The sequence below is a fragment of the Pelophylax lessonae genome (assembly GCF_965119305.1).
Source record: "Pelophylax lessonae genome assembly, chromosome: 1".
Lineage (NCBI taxonomy): Eukaryota > Metazoa > Chordata > Amphibia > Anura > Ranidae > Pelophylax > Pelophylax lessonae.
In genome coordinates, this window is record NC_138768.1 from 229063838 (window position 1) to 229085536 (window position 21699).

General features: G+C 46.0%; 1 protein-coding gene across 1 annotated transcript in view; it reads left to right on the forward strand.

The window, feature by feature from the left end:
• The window catches only part of RNF34 (ring finger protein 34), a 73732-nt gene that overhangs the window by 23775 nt on the left and 28258 nt on the right, over nt 1-21699 (forward strand). Inside the window, exon 3 of the mRNA XM_082273854.1 lies at nt 20187-20585. Within this exon, the coding sequence (XP_082129980.1) occupies nt 20187-20585 (399 nt within the window). The remainder of the gene's footprint in view (nt 1-20186; nt 20586-21699) is intronic.

A 21699-nucleotide genomic window follows, 5' to 3' on the forward strand; every position in this document is an offset into this window, starting at 1 on the left:
GGAATTCAGCCTGCTCTCCTCCAATGATCAGTTGTGTCCTGAAACGTCCCCTGTGCACAGCTATTCACTGGGAAGATCAGCTGAGAACAGAGGGAATATAATCACTTGTAAAGAAAAAAGGTATTTCATATACTTTAGTGACTATTTTAACACCAGTGAGTTAACTAATTACGTTGTGTAGTGGTAGATTTTCAGATAGTGTAAGAGTATGTAAGCGGATATGTGGAATGAGTTTTGGGGCCTTTGCATGTGGCAGTTGTGCTTGTGACAGCTTTTTTTTTTTTTTTTTACACGCCATTTCTCCTGGAGAACCAGAATCTTCCATCTGTATAGAACCAATGGGTAGAGGTTCTTGGTGCGCACCTAATGATAGTGGTGTACCTGAAAGCTCTGACCTACCACTCTGACACTGAAAATGTGATTGCCCTTATTGCTATCAGACTGACTGTACTGTACTTTTGCTAGTAATGTTGTGGTCCTGTGTTTCTGTGTTTCTAGGGACACTAGCTACATGGAGTTCTTCATTTTAAAGCGATTGTAAAGTCTCAGTTTTTTTAATTTAAAAATAACAAACCTGTTCTAGTTACCTGCTCTGTGCAGTGATTTTGCACAGAGCAGACCAAATCCCCCTCTTCTCGGGTCCCTCTTTGGCTCTCCTGGCCCCTCTGTCCTGTCGAGTGCCCCCACACCAAGCAGCTTGCTATAGGGGCACCTGAGCCAGCCGCAGCTCTGTGTGTGCATTCAGACATGGAGCTGTGGTTCGGCCGCCTCCTCTTTCTCCTTATTTGCTAACTGACTTTGACAGCAGCGGGAGCCAAAAGCGTAGCTGCTGTGTCTCAGCCAATCGGGAGCAAGAGTCCCGGCAGCCCAGTCTCTCCTGCAACATCGCTGGATCGAGATGGGGCTCAGGTAAGTATTAGAGGGGCTGAAGGGGGCGGCTGCACATAAGGCTTTTTATCTTGACGTATAGAATGCATTAATAAAAAACTTTCCTTTACAACCCCTTCAATGTGTATTCTGACAACTCTAATATTATTCCACAATGAAAAATCTTGGTTATAGATACATTAGTTTAATTTCATATTGACCCTAGTGTTAAAACCCCTGTCCGGGTTACTCTTTATTTGTCCTGGTAACCATTGTCATGGAGACAGGAAGTGACCAGAAATTCCAAAAGTTTACAGTTGTTAATAGAACAAGAGGTTAGGGAAAAATGTTTTGTGATCCGATGGTGCCCTCATTGATTTCAAAAGTCGACCAACCAAGCCTTCAATTTGACCTCATGTTGCTACAGAAAAGAATTTTCATGGCTGGGAGTCTTTTTTTTCTTTCCAGGTCACAGCTCATGCGCATTTCTTTTTCCAAGTATATTTCTCGCACGATTCTCGCATCATTGATTAGAAATGTGTGCATCTTTCAAAAAATGTCCAACATGGCCGATCACGAAAATTGGCCGTTGCTGGGGCCATAATTCAGACGAAAATTCTTAGTTACAATTTTCAAAGGAAAATTCTTTCAGAATTTGACCCACGTATGGCCGGCTTAAAAAGGAGATTTTTATTTTGCCTAATTTTTGTCCACCGAACCGGAAGCAAAGGGATATATTTTTAATGGGACACAAATTCAAAGAAAATAAACCCTGACAGAGGTGTTATCGCACTCCCTACTCTATCCAAAAATACGGTTTTAGATTTACATTTGAGCACAGTGGCTAGGTGGCTTGCACTAGGGTCGTCGGTTCGAATTCCAACCAGGGCATTACCTGCCTGTAGTCTGCGTGGGTTTCCTCCGGGTACCCCAAATTCCTCCCACACTCCAAGGACATGCTGGTAGGTTGATTGGCTCCTGTCTAATTTGGCCCTATGTATGAATGTGAGCTAAGGGCCTTAGATTGTAAGCTTCATGAGGGCAGGGACTGATGTGAGTGTATAATATATGTAAAGTGCTGCATATATTGATGGTGCTATAAAAGTACCTATATTAGATAAATAAATTAAAATGGTCAGCTTCTTTATTAGCAAAACTGGGTATGAATAATCTACTTGTGCATACTCCTGTAAATCTCTGTATAGTTTTTTGGGTGATAAGTTAATTTATCAAATATTTCATGTTTATTGCACAGTACTAAACAAATCATGGCAAAATTGCAAACTATTTGTCTTGTGTTTCAAGGGAGGAGAGCAAATGATCCCAAAGTGGTTCTGCAATAAGTACAAACCAGAAAACTGTAGTAAATTATGACCAGCAATTTCCTCTATTGAATATCAATCTGTTTTATGGAGGTCCCTGAACAATACTTGTCTGGTATCTGACAATTATCGAAGAAAATAAAGCCCTAAATAAACCCTTTTTTCTTTTCCGTACAAGATGATTTACTTTTGATTGTATGCATCCATTAGGTAGAAATGATTGTGGCTTCCTGTGAGAGTAAGAGGCATGTAGGAACAGCTGCACGCCCCTGCTACTTTCTATATTGTTCGGTGCTTAGTGCATTTGTCTGAAATCCCACTCTTCATTATTCCAAATGTACCCCACAGAGTCACACTCAAAAGAAATTCATGTTGAGTTCTCATAATAAACGAGTTAGGTTTTAGAACTTCTGAACATCCTTTGCAGCACCTGGACAATGGAACAAATTACGGAGCTGCAGTTGTATGCTGATGTATGAGGCGAGTAATCACTGGCAAAACCTATCACTATCAAAAAATATCTCTGCAGCAATCATTTCAGCTATTTGAAGCCAAAACATTCCATATGTGAGATTTCTCCACTTTCACCATAGCAAGATCTCCCCTATATTCCTGTTCTGGTGGCAACTCAATATTTTTAGTTTTTTTTCCCTCCCTGTTAGCCCCAGTGACAGTGGTTATCTTGACAAATCGAGAGTGTATCTTTATAACGGAGGCGCAGATGGTAATGAAAAACCTCACAGGGGTTTCAACCACTCACCAATCTATCCAAAGCTTTAATAAAAGTTTTGGCTTGAGATGCACTTTATTAATGATCTCAAAGGACAACTACTGCAACTACTTTATTTTAAAAATCAGTATTGTAATGAGACTAGCACATTTTTCCGGATCAGTCGCTACAGCCAGTAGGCCAAGAGGGGACTGTACCTTATCCCTGCGTGCAAGAGTGGGGAAAGCCTGTAATGCTGCCAGTTGGCACTGAATGCTGTGGGTGGTAATCTCCATGATACAGTGTATCAGGTGAATTTGCTGGCAAGGTGCTGAAGAGGTACAGGGTAATGATCTCCTGCTGGGGGGAGTTCCTGAAAGCTCTACGAAATGTGCCTGCTGTAATTGAAGGGCGATGTTAGTAAGGGAGGACCCCCTGCACAGTTCATGGTGGATGAGGTTCTTGGTCTATAAAGATGCCACAGATGAAAGGTTAGGGGCCCTCTTTAATGCATACTCTCTGGTGGGAGGGGCTCTGCAGATTGCAGTGGCTGCAGTGGGAATTTGCAAAGCGTATGCTCTATTCCAGAGTATGCTCTATTCCATCTGGCAGTTCCGGGAAGATTTTTTGAGAGGCTTGAGTTTTAGTTGATCCCATTGAAGACTCCATAAAGCAGTTTTCCCATGTGTGCACCATATCCATACACATGAGAAGGATCCTATGGCTCAAGTGTTGTTTGGCAGAACAACTCTTTAAGAAGAATCAGTTGGACTACCCTTGGATGCTTTTATCTGTAGGTGACTGTGAATAAAATGACAAGCCTCTGGTACTAAGCAAAACCTGCCTTCCAGGTCTATAGGAAGAACTGGATTCCTAACTCCTCCAGCCCCAGAGGAAAATCCTCCTCATAGTGAATTAACTCGCACGGGTAGGGAGATGTCTATAGGCGTTTGTGGCCACCTGTACTCAGAACGTCCAGAGGTTACAAACTAGAGTTTTGCTGCTTTCCCCCTCAACGCTTAAGGTGCCTAACTGTGTCTTCAGAGCCACGAAAAAAGAATGGTCGTCTTTGCAGCTCTGGAAAGCCTGCTGTCCCAGGGGGTCATCCAATCCATACTGGAGAGGGAGAGGTATCACGGCTTCTATTCAACCCTTGTAAAGTTCCCAGAGACGTCCAGCCTATTCTAGACCTTAAGGTCTTAACAAGTTCCCAAAAGTGCAGAAATCCGGGATGGAATCTACTCCGTTCAGAATTAAATCTACTTAATCTGTAGTTACTTTGCTGCAACAAGAACATTTCCTGGTATCAGTAGACATCAAGGATTCATACTTGCACATCCCAATTTTCTGGCTTCGCCAAGGGTTTCTGCAATTTGCAAGGAGGATCACCACTTCGAGTTGAGGCATTGCTTTCAGCCTGTCCACAGTCCCCAAAGTGTTTATCAAGGTGTTAACTCCCTTTCTAGGGTTGTTTAGAACCCATGGGTATCCCTGTTGTTGGGTACTTGGGCAACCTGCTTCTTAACCACTTGCCTACTGTGCACTTAAACACCCTTCCCATCCAGGCCGATTTTCAGCTTTCAGTGCTCGCACACTTTGAATGACAATTGCGCGGTCATGCTACACTGTACCCATATGAAATTTTTATCATTTTTTTCACACAAATAGAGCTTTCTTTTGGTGGTATGTAATCGCCTCTGGGTTTTTTATTTTTTACAAAAAAAAAGAAAAAAGACAGAAATTTTTGAAAAAAAAAAAAAGTTTCTCTAGCGCTCATCGACAGACTTAGTCCTCGGTGATACACCACCTTCGGGTTATGTTACCTCCGCAGGAGCAGGACTAGACAGGAAATTAAAAAGCTCTGGCCACACCCTAGGGGCAGTCCCAGAGGGTATATCCTCTCTCTCTCTGCCTCAGCAAATCAGTTATTTTCTGTCTAGTTAGGAGTAAGGACCTAGACACCTTGCTGGGATCTTAGGTCCTGGCAAGAATTTTTTCTTAAAGGATTTTTTTAGACAGCTTTTTTCTCCAGTGTTCCTGTGAGATCTTCAAGCAAGAAAGCTGAACTGGGCGACGGGCTGGATGTTGAGATCCGGTGGTCACCCCAGTTCAGCCTACGAGCGCGTGCAGGCCATAGCTCCGCGCTGGGTCAGCCGCGACAAAGTCCCATTAAAGGACTGTCCACGCGAGTTAAACGTCTCGCCGAAACGCCAAAGACCATGAGTCACGGCGTCCGTATCGGTCGACAGCCCTCCCGCCCCGGTGGAGAGGGGTACTGTCAGGAGTTGGTGCCCGCCTGGTTCCGGAATTAGCCCATCAAGACGGCGAAGGCTTTTCCTGTACCTAAATGTTTTGGTAATCAGATTAAAGGAGAATGGGAGCATTCCAAGCTATTTCCAAGCGTATTGCTAGACGCTATCCGTTTGAGGAATCCATCATTAAGAAATGGACGGTACCACCAGTCGTGGATCCGCCTATTTCCAGGCTGAATAAAGCCACGGTTATTCCAGTGGAGGACACTTCGTCCTTTAAGGATCCGGTGGATCGAAAGATAGAAGCAGAGTCCCGCACTATCTTTTCTCTGATAGGGTCAGCATTTAGACCAGTAATCGTTATTGGTCTAGTTTCCCAGACACTTACGGAATGGGCGAAAATGGTACGCCAAGATCTTAGGGGAAAAGATATTCCCCAGGAGACATCTGATTTGATGGAACAGATCATACAAGGGCTACGGTTTATCTGTGACGCAGCCTTGGACACTACTCCCCTATTAGGGCATGCATCTAAGTTAGCAGTGATCCTCAGACGTGTGCTGTGGTTAAAATGCTGGTCAGCTGACCTAGGTTCCAAAAAGACCTTGACCAATCTCCCCTTTCAGGGGAATCGTCTATTTGGAGCCAACCTAGATGAAATCATTAAGGATGCCACTGGGGGCAAGAGCACTTTTTTGCCACAGGCTGCAAAAGCTAAGGGACCTCGCAACTAGCGAGGACCTTTCTTTACCGCCCATAAAGGGCGCCCGGCTGGTACTAGCGGGAAAGGCAAGACTCCTCCAGGAGGGTTCAAGAAGGGGACCAACCCAGCCAAACCCGAAGCAAAGGAGTACACAGCCTGAAGGTGCGCCCCCACCCGGTTTCAGGGTGGGGGGACGTTTTCACCGGTATTCAGGACATTAGATCGAGCATCAACCACTACTACCGGTGCGATTCTTCCCTTCCAACATTTAAGTACCACAGGAAGCGGTAGTTACCGTTCCCTGAAAAGATCTTTTCCTTTACCTTTTCCTAAGATTAGTCCCGATACCTCACAGGAATCGGATCTGGTTGACCAGATAGGCCAAGTAGCCTCTAGTCGGGTGACTTCGGTCCCTGAGGTTCAACCAGAAAAGATCACCTTTCCTGATAACTATCAGGTATCTGATAAATGTGTGGGAACAGAAAACGACCAGACTTTCTCGGATGGTCGGGGCCAGATAGCTCTAGGGACGCCTGGTTCAGATCCAATCAGCGCCAGTGGTCCTAGAAATTCTAGGCTGGCCTCCTCAAGCCGGCCTGGCCGACTTGGACATGTTAGTCGCAGACGTTCCGTGGGAACTTCGTCTCAGGGAGTGTCTGTGGTCTCAAGGACCAATTTACCTTCGTGCTTTACAGTCGCTGGTTTTAATGGCCTGGCCATTGAGACCCAAGTACTGAAGGACAGAGGTTTGTCTACTTCAGTCATTCCTACCCTTATTAAAGCAAGGAAAGCGACTTCCAGCAAAGTCTATTATCACACATGGAAGACTTATATTGCGTGGTGCGAATCTTTAGGATTTCCTCCACGTACCTATTCGGTGACTCGAATATTGGCCTTTTTGCAACAAGGGGTTGAGCAGAAGCTAGCCTTGAGCACCATCAAGGGTCAAGTTTCAGCATTAGCAATCTTCTTTCAGAAGCCTTTAGCTACCAAATCCTTGGTGCGGAATTTCATCCAGGGGGTGCGGCACCTGGCTCCTCCAGCCCGCGCGCCCTTACCGCCCTGGGATCTTAATTTGGTTTTGTCGGTTCTACAGAAACCTCCCTTTGAAAACATCAGGGAGATTCCCTTGCTTACTCTATCCCAGAAGGTGGCCTTCTTGGTGGCTATTACTTCTGCTCGCAGGGTGTCAGAACTGGCTGCATTATCATGCCAGTCACCATACCTAGTGATTCATAGGGATAAGGTAGTACTTCATCCTAAGCCATCTTTTCTTCCCAAGGTGGTTTCAGATTTTCATCTGAATGAAGATATTGTACTACCTTCCTTGTGTCCTCAGCCCAAGCATCATCGGGAACATGCGTTGCATTCCTTAGATGTGGTTCGGGCAATCAGGGTATACCTGAAAGCTACGGAATCATTCCGTAAGACGGATTCACTTTTTGTGATCACGGATGGCCCCAGAAAGGGTTTGCCTGCATCTGCCGCGACCATTGCCAAATGGATTAGACAAACGGTGGTACAGGCTTATTCTATTAAGGGTCAGAGTCCTCCGTTCCCTGTTAGGGCGCACTCCACTCGAGCGCTCAGTACTTCCTGGGCCTTTCGCCATCAGGCGTCAGTGGTCCAGGTATGTAAGGCGGCCACCTGGTCGTCGGTACATACCTTTACAAAATTCTATAAAATTGATGTGACGGCATCGGCGGATGCCTCATTTGGCCGCAAGGTTTTGCAGGCCGCAATTTGAGGAGACCGGTGGTCTACCTCGAGGGTTTTTTTCTGTTTGGAAAAAAAAAAAAAAATTGTTTTCTCTTTTTTTGGTTGAGTCTCATCATTAAGGATGAGCATTGTAAACGTCTAGTTGGCACCGGTTGGGCCTTCTAGATTGGGATTTGATTTCCATTTTCCCACCCCTCAGTTGTGATACTGCTCTGGGACGTCCCGAAGGTGGTGTATCACCGAGGACTACGTCTGTCGATGAGCGCTAGAGAAAAATGGATTTTTGTAAAATCTTACCGTAAAATCCTTTTCTCTTAGCTCATCGACAGACGTAGTCCCCGCCCCTCTGTTTTGGAGTTGGGTTGGGTTAAATTCTCTAAGCACTGCTTTTTCACATAACTGATTTGCTGAGGCAGAGAGAGAGAGGATATACCCTCTGGGACTGCCCCTAGGGTGTGGCCAGAGCTTTTTAATTTCCTGTCTAGTCCTGCTCCTGCGGAGGTAACATAACCCGAAGGTGGTGCATCACCGAGGACTACGTCTGTCGATGAGCTAAGAGAAAAGGATTTTACGGTAAGATTTTACAAAAATCCATTTTTTTCTTATTTTCTGCGAGTAAATTTTGAAAATAAAATTTTCTCCCTCACTGATGTGCGCTGATGAGGCGGCACTGATGGGCACTGATAGGCTGCACTGATAGGCTGCACTGATGGGCACTGATGAGGTGGCACTTATGGGCACTGATGAGGTGGCACTTATGGGCACTGATGAGGTGGCACTGATAGGCGGCACTGATGAGCACTGATAGGCGGCACTGATGAGCACTGATAGGCGGCACTGATGGGCACTGACGGGCGGCACTGATGGGCACTGATAGGCGGCACTGATGGGCACTGGCGGATGGCACTGATGAGCACTGATGGGCGGCACTGATGAGCACTGATGGGCAGCACCATCAGTGCCCACACTCAGTGCCCATAGTGCTGCCAGTCAGTGCTCATCAGTGCCTATATGAGCAGGCACTGATGGGCACTGACTGGCAGCACTATGGGCACTGATTGTGGGCATTGATGGGGGCACTGATGGCGGGCACTGTGGGCACTGATGGGGGGGCAATGTGTGTGGTTTTTTTACCTTTAGTAATCAGGGCACTGGTGATCAGTGCCCTGATTACATTTCTCTGTGTCCCCAGCGGCTGTCGGCTCCCCCTCCTTCCTCACACTGCAGTGTCTGTGTGAGGAAGGAGCGCCGGCGATGAGAGATGATCTCATATGTTTACATATGAGATCATCTCTCATTGGACGGCTTGATCACGTGGTGAATGGCCGCTGTGATTGGCCATTTACCACGATCTCCCCGATGCGCGCTCGCGGGAGCGCGCGGGGGGCGTGTCACTGGGAGGCCGTTTAAAAACGGCCTCCCGAAAATTCAAGTCCACGCTGCAGCCGTATATAGGCTGTAGCGCGGATGGGAAGCGGTTAAGGTGCAATTGGTTTAGTAGCTGTCCAATATCCAGCAGACGGTACAGGTCCTGTAAAGGTTCAGTTGGTTGTCAAACCTTCAGACGTTGACTATGGTTCTGACACAGATGCTGAATTCCAGAAAATTCTTCCCATGATGAATTAGAAGATCCTGACAACAGATGCCAACATGTTGGGTGGGTGGGGGGGGGGGGGGGTATTCTGGAGAACCTGTTGGCTCAGGTAATGTGATCCTCTGAGTGGAGGTTGCCAATTAACCTCTTAGAACTTCTGATGATTTGGTTGGCGTATCCTAACCTGGTCTGTCTACCTACATGGTCTTCCTATCAGGGGAGCTGTTTGCATTTGTCTGAAGTCTACAGCTTCATTTTGGACAATTACATTCCCTGTTTTGTTTTTTTTACTTCCTGAGGGTGCTCACAAGGGTCAGGCTGCTATTTCTGTCCACTGTTTTTTTGGTGGGTTTATCAGCTAATTTTTCAGGCCTATGGTATTAAGGGCAAGGTTCTTCCCTTACTGGTCAAGGCCCATTCCTGTTAAAGTTTATAAAGCTTCTACCTGGCTTTGAATACCAAGTTCTGCCTGGTCTATTTCCACGCCTCTGTGCACACCAGTTGTAGGTATAAGGTCTTGCAGGTGGATTTGTAGAGGGTTTCCCCCTGTTCTGTTTTTGGGATTTGGGCATGTTTAGCCTTGTTGCTGTGTTGTCAACTGGCGATTTTCAGTGCTGGAACATGCTAAATAGGATTACTAATATAGGGTTTTTAGTTTTACCTGTAAAATCCTTTTTCTTTGGGTGCATCAAAGGACAAAGATCCTTAGCTTAGAAGCTTAGCTGCCTGTGAGGGGTTATGCCTGGATTCCTGTCTTTTTTTTTTTTTCCAGGGTCCATTTACCTAAAGGTGGTGGCATAACCCAAGTAGTCATGAATATGAGGTCCTTGGTGTCCCTCAATATACTCCTAAGAAAAGGATTGACAAGCAGCACCTGAGACAGAGCTGCTGTTAATCACCTCTCTTGGAGGTAGAAGCAGACTGCATGTCTTGTGTGTATAGTCTGGGCTGTTTTTACTTGTGGACACAGGTAGTGTCCCCGTTGCAGACAATTTTCAAGAATGCAGGTGCACGCATGCGCAGTAGCGCAAAAGATGATGGGATTTGTGATGGGTGACTTTATGATTGTGCGCTTCCCCCATTGGGATGTTCAGAAAAGCAGTATCGGGAGCCTGGAGGATGTGGCTTAAAGACAGAAGAAATACCCTGTGTGTTTACATCTATCATCTGATCTGATCCGCCAGATGGATGAGGAACAGATCCCCCATCCGTCCTGTTTTTAGGAGATATCGGTGGGTGTCACTGGACACATATCCGTTGACACCCTCTGCTCCATAGAGGGCAATGGATGGTCCGATCATGTCCACCTGAAAAACTGACAGGTGAACCCAAATGGTCTGCCCGTTGGAAAGGGGCCGAACTCTGTTTAATTCTGTGTTGCTAAAATCAAACAAAATTTTTGCCGCTTACACCATCACCAAGTGACTTTTCAGACCCCTCCTGAAGGAATTAATACACAGGTAGTACTAGCAACATTAAGTTCAATCATACCTAAATATGAAACAGAATTTATTTCCATTGCCAATAGTGGGGAGGGTTAAAGCCACTGTAGCCGCTGTGTGTTTTTTTTTTTTTTTTTTACCATCTGTGTATCATTAGGGAAATTTCCCTTCACTTTCTGCTCTGTAGACTCAACAGGAAGTGAGGCAATATCTATTGTTCCTCTTTATGTGGTAGGAAATCTCCTCTTAACAGTTGTCATGGGAACATCCGCCCCCATTGGAAGATTTCTTGCCAATTCCTGTTCTGGTGACAACTCAAATTTTGGATTTACCCTTATTTTTATTCCTGGCGAAATTGGGGCATTTAAAAATCTCCCCAATAGGGCACCACAGTTAAAAATGGACAGCAGTTCTAACCCCTCATAACCTAATCTAAAGAAGAAAAAGCTATAGTTTAGTTTTCAGCTATACTGGTTAGTTGCTACCATTTAGTTGGGCAGCCCCTGGGAAAATCTTTGTAGAAAAAAGGTATAGTGAATGTATTGCTGATTTAAAAGGTTAGCTAATCATTAATGCAATATTGATTTTTTAAGACAAAGGTGCAGTTTTAATAGCAAATTTTATTAATATTTTCTAATTTGGATGAAGATTTTATTAACCTAAATGCAGAGGATTTTTACTTCCAATAGGTTTCTACACGTGGCCAAACCATGAACAGAATCTCCATGCACAGTTAGCAGAATTACTTTGTCGCAATCCTGTGATTGGTTGAATCTGTGAAAGCCAAATGAGACAGCTGGTAAGAAGCTAAAACGCCAAGTCACAGAACATTCTGATTTTGTTCTAAATAAAATTCAGAATCAAATTGATTGTTCAGTTAGCACTAACAATTGATTCAAGAAATGTCATTTTAGGTACTTTGGTAATGCCTTTTCTTTACCAACTGTCTATACAGTATAGGGTTTTGCCAGTAGATGTACAGTAGGTATGGACTAACTCAAGCCTGGTACACACAGGCAGAATGTCAGGCGACATCAGCCAGTTCAATAAAAACTGGCCAACATCTTGCCCGTGTGTGCGGCAGCTGGTCCAACAGAAGCTGGCCGTTTGGCCAGCTACTGTCGAACGAGCATGCTGGAAAACCAGCAGCCAGTGGCTGAGAGCGCTGATGGGAGTGTTTTGGTGGGGGGGTCGTCCCCCTGTCAGAACACAGGGGAGATTGCTGTACTAACTTTGGATTGTAAGTACAGCAGCTCCAACCTGAACGGTCAAGTTTTTTTTTTTTTTTTTTTTCCGTTCAATCTGCTGGGATGAATGGAAAAAAAAAACTAGTGGTGTGTACTAGACATTAGATAGATGAAGCATTTTTTTTTTTTTTTTTGAGGTCTGTGTCCCTGCCAGTTAGTTTCAGACAGAGAGTGATGGGTTAGGCAACCTTTAATAATACATAAGAAGTTGCATATACTTTGTGCACTTAAAGGTCCATTTCACCTTTTTTTTAAAAAAATATTAAAAAATGCCCATTTTTTTTTTTTTTTCAGGTAAAAAAAATTGTATTTCTATTTTTTAAGTAGCCTGCGGAGCATTGCACCCGCGATAATTGTCTGCCTTTGCCCCATACGGGCAGTCAGTTACCTGAAAGCGGGAAGATCAATGGACTATGGGAGTGCTCACCAGCACCCTTGCAGTTCATTGAGAACTACAAGCTGTTAGCCGCAATGGCTGACGGTACTTGTAAGCATTCATTCACAGGAAACTGTGAATAAATAATGTGTAGCCATGTGGATAGAGCTCCGCATGACTGCACTGTTTTCAAATTGTGACAGCTGGTGCGGGGATAAGATCCCCTGCCTGCTGTCGAGGGGGGGAGAAGAGGCAGGAGATAGGACATGTTCTAAAGGTAAACTCTTTAAAGTCCATGGCTGTATATTGCAATAACAAGGTCAGAATTAGAAATCACATTCGCATGAACAAAACTATTTTTGATTCTGCAGTTTACCAAGCTGAAAAGATTGCCTGACTGCTTCCTTTTGAAAAATAGTTAAAAGCTAGTGAAGCCCAAAGGCACCTTCACTCTATTTCAGGGGTCCTCAAGCTATGGCCCGCGGGCCGCATGCGGCCCGCCAGGGTCCTGAACCCGGCCCGCCAGCCGGGATCGGCATAGGGCTGACTGCCTGTCGCTCACTGAAGCTCTAATAGGCTTCAGAAAAGGGTGGACCCAGGGTGCAGAGCACTGCGCCCTAGCCCACCCATTTGTGTGACAATAGCGAATGAAAATTGATGGGGGCACGCTGTGGTCACTCTGCATTGAAAGGGGGCACGCTGTGGTCACTCTTCATTGATTGGGGGCACGCGGTGGTCACTCTGCATTGATTGGGGGCACGCTGTGGTCACTCTTCATTGAAAGGGGGCACGTTGTGGTCACTCTGCATTGAAAGGGGGCAAACTGTGGTCACTCTGCTGCATTGAAAGGGGGCACGATGTGGTCACTCTGCATTGAAAGGGGGCATGCTGTGGTCACTCTGCATTGATGGGGGCACGCTGTGGTCACTCTGCATTGAAAGGGGGCACGCTGTGGTCACTCTGCATTGAAAGGGGGCACGCTGTGGTCACTCTGCATTGAAAGGGTGCTCGCTGGGGTAACTCTGCATTGAAAGGGGGGCACGCTGTGGTCACTCTGTATTGAAAGGGGGCATGCTGTGGTCATACAATATTTATTGTTTTTTATATATATATATATATATATTGTTGTTCCTGTTTTTTTGTGCACTACAAATAAAATATGCGCATTGGAATTCGTTCATATTTCTTTTCAAACTATTGTCCGGCCCCCAACAGTGTCTGAGGGACCGTGAACTGGCCCCCTGTTTAAAAAGTTCGAGGACCCCTGCTCTATTTGGTTGTGGTAAAACCTAAATGTATGCATTTGCCTTTCCCAAGGAATTATCAACTGATCTAAAAGTAGTTCAAGTGGTTGTAAAGGCAGAAGCTTTTTTATCTTCATGCATTCTATGTATTAAAGTAAAAAAACGATCAGTGTGCAGCTCCCCCTAATACTTATTGAACTGGTAATTTTTATCTTTGTTTGCCCCCTAATACTTACCTGAGCCTGATCCAGATCCAGCGATGTGCACGAGACACAGGGCTCTCCCTTCTGATTGGCTGAGATGATGGCTCCCGCTGCTGTGAATCACAGCCACTGAGGCGGGAGTGGGGGGGCAGGGCTGAGCCATGCTCTCTGTGTCTTATGGGGGCAGAGAGCCAGCTGGGGGCGAGCATGCACGGGTGCCCCCACAGCAAGGGTAAGGGGCCCAGAGCCTCTGCAAGGGCCCTGAGAAGAGGAGGATCTGGGCTGCTCTGTGCAAAACCACTGCACAGAGCAGTTAAGCATAACGTTTGTTATTAACTTTTTTTTAATAACATTTTCTCTAGCGCTCATCGACAGACGTAGTCCTCGGTGATACACCACCTTCGGGTTATGTTACCTCCGCAGGAGCAGGACTAGACAGGAAATTAAAAAGCTCTGGCCACACCCTAGGGGCAGTCCCAGAGGGTATATCCTCTCTCTCTCTGCCTCAGCAAATCAGTTATTTTCTGTCTAGTTAGGAGTAAGGACCTAGATACCTTGCTGGGATCTTAGGTCCTGGCAAGAACTTTTTTCTAAAAGGATTTTTAGACAACTTTTTTTCTCCAGTGTTCCTGTGAGATCTTCAAGCAAGAAAGCTGAACTGGGCGACGGGCTGGATGTTGAGATCCGGTGGTCACCCCAGTTCAGCCTACGAGCGCGTGCAGGCCATAGCTCCGCGCTGGGTCGGCCGCGACAAAGTCCCATTAAAAGGACTGAACCCGCGAGTTAAACGTCTCGCTGAAACGCCAAAGACCATGAGTCACGGCGTCCGTATCGGTCGACAGCCCTCCCGCCCCGGTGGAGAGGGGTACTGTCAGGAGTTGGTGCCCGCCTGGTTCCGGTATGGTGAGTAGTATGTTCCCCCTTTTTCCCTGACGGGTTTTGTGGTGAACGCGGGCCCCTCTCTGTATGGTAAGAAAGAGTTCTTTCTATCCTATAACATGTCACAAATCCTCCTACTTTGAGTGTGATTTTATGTGTGCAAAAAGCCAGGAGGCTTGGTTTGGGAGCTAACTATCTATTGTATACATGTTTTAAAGATGTAATCTGTGGCATTCTGGGAATCTTATGGGTTAAGTATAAGCTACCTACCAGTCAGAAGCCACGGACATGTAGACTGCCTTCCAAATCAGATCTCCAACTATTAGCAGGCCTCCCGAACGGCCATGCGGTCCGCCAGGGCCGGTACCGCCAACCACGCCAGATCCCCATGCAGAGAGAGTGTTGTGTGCCCTGCAGCACACCGCTAGTCAGCACAGGCCGCCGCCATTTTTTTTGCTGGATCGCACGAGCCGCCATTTTGGCGTAGCCTCGTGTCTCCAGCATGGGGGCGGCCATGTTTGAGGTGATCCTACACCTCGTGGAGCTTGGGGGAGGCGCCGGAAGGCGTGCAGAGGGGCGGAGCCGCCTCCCTTCTTCCTGGGCAGCCAGCCAAAAGACTTCCTGTTTGTCAAGACAGCGCTGTAAGCTGTTGCAGTTTAACTCTGAGCATCAAGTGGTGAGCCTGGGGGTCTATCTCTCTCTCTCTCGATCGATAGGGATCCCTAGCAGGTAACACTAAGGGGCTTTTTGTGGCGCTGGGGGTCAGAAAAGAAAAAAAAAAAAAAAAAGTTTTTTTTTTCTTTTGAATTATATTATCCAGGAAGTAACTGGAGTTATCATGGACCCTGCCACACATATTCCCCCACCTGTTTCCCTCGAGGGGGCCTCGGGACCCGCCGGTGCACAGAGTATAGAGTCATTTACAGCAATTTTGGAGTCTATGGTGGCTCGGGTGGAGGCGGCCTGTCAGGGACGGGGGTCAAGGAAGCGACCCCCGCCTACCCCTATACCATCTGACACCTCTGACTCAGATTCAGAGATGGTCACGGCAGTTGCAGGTTCCTCTGCAAGGGCTGTTATCCCAGGTAAAGCCCCCTCAGACAGTGAGGAGGACGCTTCTTCTCTTGCTATAATTCAGGAAGAAGCATTGGTGGACGCACTAGTTGTGGCAGTGCAAGAAACCTTAAAACTTGAGGCTTTACCGGCAGAGGCAACTGAAACAGAGAGGCCTTTTGGGACTAATAAGCCCATCAAGACGGCGAAGGCTTTTCCTGTACCTAAATGTTTTGGTAATCAGATTAAAGGAGAATGGGAGCATTCTAAACGTACCTTTACTATTTCCAAGCGTATTGCTAGACGCTATCCGTTTGAGGAATCCATCATTAAGAAATGGACGGTACCACCAGTCGTGGATCCGCCTATTTCCAGGCTGAATAAAGCCACGGTTATTCCAGTGGAGGACACTTCGTCCTTTAAGGATCCGGTGGATCGAAAGATAGAAGCAGAGTCCCGCACTATCTTTTCTCTGATAGGGTCAGCATTTAGACCAGTAATTGTTATTGGTCTAGTTTCCCAGACACTTACGGAATGGGCTAAAATGGTACGCCAAGATCTTAGGGGAAAAGATATTCCCCAGGAGACATCTGATTTGATGGAACAGATCATACAAGGGCTACGGTTTATCTGTGACGCAGCCTTGGACACAACTCCCTTATTAGGGCATGCATCTAAGTTAGCAGTGATCCTCAGACGTGTGCTGTGGTTAAAATGCTGGTCAGCTGACCTAGGTTCCAAAAAGACCTTGACCAATCTCCCCTTTCAGGGGAATCGTCTATTTGGGGCCAACCTAGATGAAATCATTAAGGATGCCACTGGGGGCAAGAGCACTTTCTTGCCACAGGCTGCAAAAGCTAAGGGACCTCGCAACAAGCGAGGACCTTTCTTTACCGCCCATAAAGGGCGCCCTGCTGGTACTAGCGGGAAAGGCAAGACTCCTCCAGGAGGATTCAAGAAGGGCTGGTCGGACAAGCAGAGGACCAACCCAGCCAAACCCGAAGCAAAGGAGTACACAGCCTGAAGGTGCGCCCCCACCCGGTTTCAGGGTGGGGGGACGTTTTCACCGGTATTCAGGACATCAGGTCGAGCATCAACCACTACTACCGGTGCGATTCTTCCCTTCCAACATTTAAGTACCACAGGAAGCGGTAGTTACCGTTCCCTGAATAGATCTTTTCCTTTACCCTTTCCTAAGATTAGTCCCGATACCTCACAGGAATCGGATCTGGTTGATCAGATAGGCCAAGTAGCCTCTAGTCGGGTGACTTCGGTCCCTGAGGTTCAACCAGAAAAGATCACCCTTCCTGATAACTATCAGGTATCTGATAAATTTGTGGAAACAGAAAACGACCAGACTTTCTCGGATGGTCGGGGCCAGATAGCTCTAGGGACGCCTGGTTCAGATCCAATCAGCGCCAGTGGTCCTAGAAATTCTAGGCTGGCCTCCTCAAGCCGGCCTGGCCGACTTGGACATGCTAGTCGCAGACGTTCCGTGGGAACTTCGTCTCAGGGAGTGTCTGTGGTCTCTAGGACCAAGTTACCTTCGTGCTTTACAGTCGCTGGTTTTAATGGCCTGGCCATTGAGACCCAAGTACTGAAGGACAGAGGTTTGTCAGCTTCAGTCATTCCTACCCTTATTAAAGCAAGGAAAGCGACTTCCAGCAAAGTCTATTATCACACATGGAAGACTTATATTGCGTGGTGCGAATCTTTAGGATTTCCTCCACGTACCTATTCGGTGTCTCGAATATTGGCCTTTTTGCAACAAGGGGTTGAGCAGAAGCTAGCCTTGAGCACCATCAAGGGTCAAGTTTCAGCATTAGCAATCTTCTTTCAGAAACCGTTAGCTACCAAATCCTTGGTGCGGAATTTCATCCAGGGGGTGCGGCACCTGGCTCCTCCAGTCCGCGCGCCCTTACCGCCCTGGGATCTTAATTTGGTTTTGTCGGTTCTACAGAAACCTCCCTTTGAAAACATCAGGGAGATTCCCTTGCTTACTTTATCCCAGAAGGTGGCCTTCTTGGTGGCTATTACTTCTGCTCGCAGGGTGTCAGAACTGGCTGCCTTATCATGCCAGTCCCCATACCTAGTGATTCATAGGGATAAGGTAGTACTTCATCCTAAGCCATCTTTTCTTCCTAAGGTGGTTTCAGATTTTCATCTGAATGAGGATATTGTACTACCTTCCTTGTGTCCTCAGCCCAAGCATCATCGGGAACATGCGTTGCATTCCTTAGATGTGGTTCGGGCAATCAGGGTATACCTGAAAGCTACGGAATCATTCCGTAAGACGGATTCACTTTTTGTGATCACGGATGGCCCCAGAAAGGGTTTGCCTGCATCTGCCGCGACCATTGCCAAATGGATTAGACAAACGGTGGTACAGGCTTATTCTATTAAGGGTCAGAGTCCTCCGTTCCCTGTTAGGGCGCACTCCACTCGAGCGCTCAGTACTTCCTGGGCCTTTCGCCATCAGGCGTCAGTGGTCCAGGTATGTAAGGCGGCCACCTGGTCGTCGGTACATACCTTTACTAAATTCTATAAAATTGATGTGACGGCATCGGCGGATGCCTCATTTGGCCGCAAGGTTTTGCAGGCCGCAATTTGAGGAGACCGGTGGTCTACCTCGAGGGTTTTTTTCTGTTTGAAAATTTTTTTGTTGAGTCTCATCATTAAGGATGAGCATTGTAAATTTCTAGTTGGCACCGGTTGGGCCTTCTAGATTGGGATTTGATTTCCATTTTCCCACCCCTCAGTTGTGATACTGCTCTGGGACGTCCCGAAGGTGGTGTATCACCGAGGACTACGTCTGTCGATGAGCGCTAGAGAAAAATGGATTTTTGTAAAATCTTACCGTAAAATCCTTTTCTCTTAGCTCATCGACAGACGTAGTCCCCGCCCCTCTGTTTTGGAGTTGGGTTGGGTTAAATTCTCTAAGCACTGCTTTTTCACATAACTGATTTGCTGAGGCAGAGAGAGAGAGGATATACCCTCTGGGACTGCCCCTAGGGTGTGGCCAGAGCTTTTTAATTTCCTGTCTAGTCCTGCTCCTGCGGAGGTAACATAACCCGAAGGTGGTGTATCACCGAGGACTACGTCTGTCGATGAGCTAAGAGAAAAGGATTTTACGGTAAGATTTTACAAAAATCCATTTTTTCCTCTACAATCACTTTCAGTCTTGGAGCCAACTACCAAGATGGGGAAAATGTCTCAATTAACACCTGTGGGGAAAAGCGTAAAAAACTGAAATGTGTATAATACCATTGCCGAACGCCTTGTGAAAATGCTAGCTGCCTGAGAGTCTCTGGTTTCAGTACTTCCTGAGTCACTGGCCTAGAATAAGGATGCAGTAAGTAATGTTAAATAGAAGGAGAGTGTCTGATCTACATACTTTGTCTGGGTCCGTGACTTAGCAAGTACTCTCAAGGCAATTATGCCTTTATACCAGACAATTAGCATTTTTAAGAGTGGTCAAAAATGGCTGCTTGTTTATTTTCCTTCACATAGCTAGCTATTATTTGCAGTCATTTAAATCACCAGAAGTCAGAATCCATTAGCCAAGCTAAAACAAAGTGCTACAAACAGATTTTGTATTGAATGCTTTTAGGGCCAGAGAGTAGATTCCTGCGTCTGGAATCACGGTTGTATGCAAACGGCTGCAGTCAAGAAGCCTGTACAAGTGACACAGATAGTAGGTGCGGCAGTCCACTACTGTTTTGCATTTATTCGCACATCCAGTGGTATCCTATGGTTAAGGACCATGATCCACACTTCGCCCAATCGGTGTTCACAACTAATTGCAGGTATAAATTAGCTGCTAAGGTTCTCCAAGAGCAAGGGTGCTTGCTGATTTAAGAAAATCAGTCCGTTTATTGTTGGAGCGCATATTGCTCTTTGTCGTGGGGGTCAATACAGTGAGTTTGCCCAAAAGGGATTCACCGTGGTGTGTTTTTTACTTGCACATTTTTGCAACATGTACCTAGAAGTGATATATATATTACAAGTTGTTTGGGACTACCGCATTCACAATTATATGGACCTTTCCTGTTTTTTTTTTTCCATTGATTTGTTTTTTCTGGTTTTTCAGATAATTTCATGATTGCTGAAAAAAACATACAACACCTCTTCACAAACAGTGGTTATTACTCACAGATAAACTATTGGCTATAGTACATCATTCATTTATTTTTACCTTGTACTTTTTTTACACCTATTAAAGTGTAATGTTGGACAATTTTGGATAGAGATGGGAAGGGTTAGAACCACCTGTTAAGTTTTTATTGCGGTCTGTGTCCCCCTGAGGTAATTCACTCCTATTTTCCCTGGTGACCATTGTCATTGTAATGAAAAGTGATAGGGAATCCTAAATTTTATGGTAGTCACTGCAACAGAAGGTAGAAGAAAACCTTCCAAAAAAACATTTGTTCCTAGGAGAAGGTAATTGTTGTGGTTTATGTCCACTTTAATATATCAATGTTTATATGCAGTCTAGTGTATATTCTGAGTTTGGCATTCACAACTCCATTATGATGGAATGCTTTTCTACTCTTCTTCTTTTTTTTTTTTTTTTCAGCATGTCTGCTGTGACTGCAAGAAAGATTTCTGTTCAGTTTGTTCAACACTTCAGGAGAACCTCAGGCGTTGCAGTACCTGCCATCTACTACAAGAAACTGCATTTCAAAGGCCTCAGTTAATGAAACTTAAAGTAAAGGATCTGCGACAGTATCTGACTCTAAGAAATATCCCCACCGACGGCTGCAGGGAGAAGGAAGACTTGGTGGAACTGGTGCTTTGCCACCATGGCTCATGTCCTGAAGAGGAGATGGATGTTAATATGGACAGCTCTGCACGATCACAGACATCTGCCTTCTCTTTTTTTTCTGCTTTATCAGCGCCTTCATCTTCCTTATCCTCATCTCAGGGAGAACTATCTGTTAGAAGCGGGAGCATGGGAAGTGCTTCTACATCCCAGGTACTTGGGATTGCACAGCTCAGGGGTGGAATTGCTGTAGCAGGTGCCCTCTCCTAGCTGCCAGGGGAATGACTGCCCCAGTAAAGAGGGGGGCAAGGATACAGGTACAGTAAGACAGGTATTGGTGGTAGGGGACTCAATTATTAGGAGGACAGATAGGGCAATCTATCAGAAAGACCGTGATTACCGAACACTAGATTGTTTCTCAGTTTCGGCAGATCGCGAATCAGATAGATAGAATATTGAGTGGGGCTGGGGAGGACCCAGCTGTCATGGTAAACGCTGGTACTAATGACAAAGTTAAAGGAAGGTGAAATGTCCTAACAAATTATTTCAGGGACTTAAGGGCAGCATTGAAGAGAGGGACCTCCAAGGTCATTTTCCCAGAAATACTATCTGTGCCTCAAGCCACACCAGAGAGGCAGCAGGAGCTTAGGGAACTAGGTGGTGGGTGGGGGGGTTCAGAAGAAGCGTTATCAGCAGTGAGCAAAGGACAGAGGGTACTAGTGGAGGCACTACTGATTATATATCCATAATACTTAATTTCTGGGTGAGTGGGTTGACAAATCAAACTAGCAGCCTCAGCATACCGAAGAACAAAGTACGCACTCATACAAAACTGAGAAGCATGTACACAAATGCCAAGAGCCAAGCTAATAACATGGAGGAAGTGGAGCTTCTGTTACATGAGCAGGATTTGGTCTTTGTGGGAATAACAGAAACTTGGTTTAACAGCTCACATGGCTGGCTGTCAAATATCCTGGGATATTCCTTGTATCGGAGGGAAAGGAAGGGTAGAAGAAGGGGAGGGATTTGCCTATATATCCATAAAGATTAACATGTAGAAGAGAGGAATGACATCATAGATGGGGCAAGGGGAGGTAGAATCTGTGTGGGTGGAACTCCAAAGAGAAGAAGTAAGTGTAAAATGAATATTGGGGTTATGTTACAGACCTCCTAACCTGAAGGAAGAGAAGGAGTTGGATCTCTTTTCACAGTTAGAAATAGGGGCAAGGCAGGGGAATGTCATCATAATGGGGAGCTATCCAGATACTGCCTGGGCAGAAGGGACGGCTCACTCATTAAAGGCCCACCATTTCTTAAATGTCTTACA